The following is a 4,154-nucleotide window of genomic DNA, read 5'->3' as shown; positions in this document are numbered from 1 at the left end:
TGTTATGATACCGGAGTTAGCACAGGTGACTCGCGAATGACCACTGTAAGCGCGAGAGAAATCAGGAGAATAGAAGCACGTGACCACGTTTGTATTGCGTGGAATCCTACAGGTGCGCGGTTTGGAAGTTTGTCTTATTCAAACAAAAAACGGCTATGCAATAGACAAAATAGATAATGTTACAGTCGTAGCAAAAGTAAGATGCAAAATACTATAGACACATGTCTGGCCGAAATGACCCATGAGTTCTGTTCCTTCTGAGTGCAAACGGAGTCGGAACCCGATTATCTGGTCCAGACTGAGGGGAATGCACTTATAACAGAATACCCATTATTATCTATCGCTAACCGACTTACTCAGTGAAACTAATTAGAAGGACTGAACTTCGAGGTCGTCCGCGAAATACCTTCCGAGCTTGACCAATCAAATCCTAACAATTAACCTGTCTCTCAGCCGAGCCTCGGTTGCCTTTATCGATCGCTCATGGCCACAGACGGATCTGGTGATAAGATCATAATGTGGACTGGGGTAAGAGTGTCAAAATATAAATACAAGAAAATTTCGGTTTTCAGTTCGTCAAATGTGGGTATGCTGGGTCAAACTTCCCTGAACATATATTCCCTTCGATGACTGGCCGCCCTATGCTTCGGGCTACTTCGAATATCGGGAATGTTGAAATGCGGGATATCATGATTGGGGATGAGGCGAGTGAACGTCGTTAGCTTCTGGAAATTTCATACCCCATGGAGAATTGGATTGTCCGTAACTGGGATGATATGATACTCCTCTACGACTACATTTTTGGCCCAAAGAAGATGAATGTCGATCCCAAACATTCGAAGATCCTACTGACGGAACCACCGCTGAACCCTCTAAAGAACAGGGAGAAGATGGTTGAAGTTATGTTCGAAAAATACGGGTTTAACGCTGTCTACATAGCCATCCAAGCGACTCTCGCATTATATGCACAAGGTGAGCAATAAACTTTGTCCCTAACATTCACGATGACTGAGATTCTTGACCGGTTGAATCGCAGACTCTAGCTGCGCTTGATTCAGCTTCACAACTTCACCCGGTTGGCGCCTAATTAACGCTTAGCCTATGAAGACAGTGCGATGGTCCATGATACACTTTGTTATCAATCGTGAATCATCTCATCCAACCAAATTAGTGCCTGGGAGCAAAGCCCAAACGAACATTCCATCCGCTCTTCAAGGCCGGTTGACATCGGTGTCCGCAATGTCAGATCACCTGTTCAGCACACCAAGTAGCATTTTATGTCCCATTCGGCTACAAATCCCTCCATTTTTACCTGGAATTCATCGATTCAAACAGATTGGCCTGCTGTCATTACCGGCATACAAATGTTAGGATGTGATATCTCAACCGTGGTGTTTCCAACCGCGGCGAAAGCTGTAGCTTTGATGCTCCAGTGATTGTCTGACACATTGAAACATGCTCAATGTGATCGGATTTCGGTTTAGGACAGGTTCATCAGAGGTCATCCAATGGCACTCAGCCTAAGTCCTTATCGGACGCTCTATATGAACGTGATTTTTTAAATGAGAAATTCTGTTATCTAATCGTATCTGTTGTCTGATGGTACTAACCCGAAGCGTGAATTTTTTGAGGACGAACTTCCGCCCCTTTCCGTCATTCCTCCAAGTTACCTACTCTTAACTCATTTCGAGTTTCATTTTCGGGTGGTTAGAAGCGAAACATGATTGAACTCTGCACACCTGATGTGTCAACCTTGTTCAGTTCTGTTGACAACGCCAGTTTTTACAGTAGTTAATTAGTGGGAAATGTGTTTTTTGGATGTCGGATCGCCTTTCAGTTTTGTGGTTCAGTTAATCTCCCGTTGCTACTTCTATGACGCAAGCTATTCGACGTTTCAAAGTTTACCATAAAGGCTTCGTATTGAGCCAGTACTTATGGTCCCAAAGATGCGTCGTTGCAGGCGATCAATGATACTTTCATCTTCTGTTGCGTAAGTTTATCTTTGTAGTTACTCTGTGATGACCAAACTAAGTTTTCCTGATTTGGAAACTTACGCGTTTCGATAAAAAATCCTGGCCTCCCGGGCAACATATTCAACATTTCCAACTAGCTATTTTTCCACTGCTACCTCAGCAGTCTTAATCATGTCTTAATCACTGACTTGGGAGCGTACTAATGCAAGTTACTTTTTACGCCACATTTTCCTTCGATGGATGTTCATCACGGTTATCGTATCTAAATAACAGTTCATCATAATCATTTTTACCACCGGTAACAAAACTTTCGTGCCTGTTATTACGTCCGCCATAATACGGAGTCATCATCGTCACCATGAATAACATGACATCGCTGTTCAACACGGATATTTCGCTGCCGCACAACCATGATTTATCTGAAGGCCTTATGGTGAAGATTAGGATAAAGATGGACATCGTAAGGACTACAATTATTCTGAGGTGCTCACACCTACAGACACATTCAGACAATCCAGTTAGGAGCTGACAACACGAACACCATTGACATCGATTGACAGTCATGTCTTGCAGCGTCTTCAACCAAGCGCATTTGGGGTCACGCGGTCCCCACCCTAAAAGGCGGTTAACACCGACAACACCCAAACGTTTCGTAATCTCTTCCATACACCTCTGCCAGCTCAAAGGCTGGCTACCTCTAGTTATATCTTTCTGAGTCGGGCATGGGAAACAGCACTCTCTTCAACAAATGATAGTTCGGCATACGCAATGCATGATTTAACCAACGCAGCTTCTGGTGCTGGTCACGCTCTTCAGTGAAGGTGCTCGTTGCACAACCGAAAACTCGCTTTCTAATAATCTCATCATGAATTCGCCGGCGCCAACCCACGCGAGCTATGGCCACGACACAGAGATTCTCGAATACCTGAAGACGTCTCAGTTCCACTGTTGGGATAGGCCAAGTTTCGCAGCCATACAACAAAACAGTCCGTACCGTAGCCTGATACACATTCCTTGAGATTCAGGGATATAGCGCCTTGACGTCAAATGTGTTTCAAATTAACAAACACAACCTGGGCCTTGCAGATTCATGCATTGTCCTCATCAGCCACACTACAATCAGAGTTAATACAACTTCCAAGATGCGTAAAACGCTCCAAAACTTGAGCGTCTCTCCCTGAATTGTAATTGGCTCGTTTCTTGCCTGCATGTCACGGTCTCATCTGAGATTTAGTGTTTGGATGAGTTTTGCTGGGTTCTACTTCAGACAGACTTGGTAGCGCATTGGATATTTGTTTCCAGTGGCCGTTACTATCTGACATCGGACCAACCAGCAGGCGTTCGAGGAACAGGTTTTGATAGGTGTGTGCTAAGATGACCACCGAATAGGTCAGTGCTAATCTTACCTACCTGGGCGTTCATGCCAGCAGCAACCACAGCGATGTCTGAGCTTTTAGCCTGTTGTAAAAGAGCATCCAGGTCGTCATAGAAACTGTCTTTGGCAGATTCAAAACTAGTCAGTTGTAGCGTAAGCAGACGCAACAGGTTGCGATGGACCTCGCCTTTTCAAAACTCTCTCAAAGACGTTGCCGAATAAACCACGCAGAGGCGACCATCAACGGGTATCCATTCAGTTAGAGGCACTTCTATTCAATGACTCGACCCCACTCACCCAAGCATATCCAGCTGCGGCAACCTCCGCGTTACCAGATGTGTGCAGCTGGAAGCTGGAAGAGAGCGACAGAACACTCAGTTCAATCAGTGCAAATGGAATAGAGCGTACTAACAAAATGCCACTAGTTGTCCTCCTTGCTTCAGTTTGCGAATACTAAGGGCAGTTGGGTTTGGAAATAGTCTTCGAAGTGTTTAGGTCGTGTGTACAGAAGCTGAAGTTGGGTGCAATGCACAGCTAGCAAAGCAGTCAATCCTAGTATTGGGACGTGCGAAGCAAAAAATCACTCAGCTGTGACACACTTCCGGTGCCTAGCTGCCATGCTACCTGAAGGAAGCAGGAGGGCTGGGATACTGCCAGATTGCCCAAGCCTAGACAAGAGAGGTCGAGAGTCAGAGGTCGGGTTCGAACCACGGACCTTCCGGTCGGTAAATTCGCACTCCAACCACTTGAGCCATCTCGACCCCACGTGCGCAGTGTTCCAGTAGAGGTGGGGTATGGTAGAATGG

The 4,154-nt window shown here is 45.6% G+C and overlaps 1 protein-coding gene across 1 annotated transcript; it reads left to right on the top strand.

Annotated features, from left to right (window-relative positions):
- Window positions 1-743: 743 nt before the first annotated feature.
- On the top strand, window positions 744-3,805 carry T265_11974 (hypothetical protein; the record flags this gene model as incomplete). The annotated part of the gene is made up of 4 exons (XM_009178835.1): window positions 744-972; window positions 2,318-2,490; window positions 2,764-2,959; window positions 3,651-3,805. The coding sequence occupies 4 exons, from the start codon at window positions 744-746 to the stop codon at window positions 3,803-3,805; spliced, it is 753 nt and encodes a 250-aa protein (XP_009177099.1).
- Between the last annotated feature and the right edge of the window lie 349 nt (window positions 3,806-4,154).

The sequence above is a fragment of the Opisthorchis viverrini genome, assembly GCF_000715545.1.
Source record: "Opisthorchis viverrini unplaced genomic scaffold opera_v5_679, whole genome shotgun sequence".
NCBI classification, from domain to species: Eukaryota; Metazoa; Platyhelminthes; class Trematoda; order Opisthorchiida; family Opisthorchiidae; genus Opisthorchis; species Opisthorchis viverrini.
The sequence above is the reverse complement of the archived record's forward strand: the minus strand, read 5'-3'. Positions and strand labels throughout refer to the sequence as shown.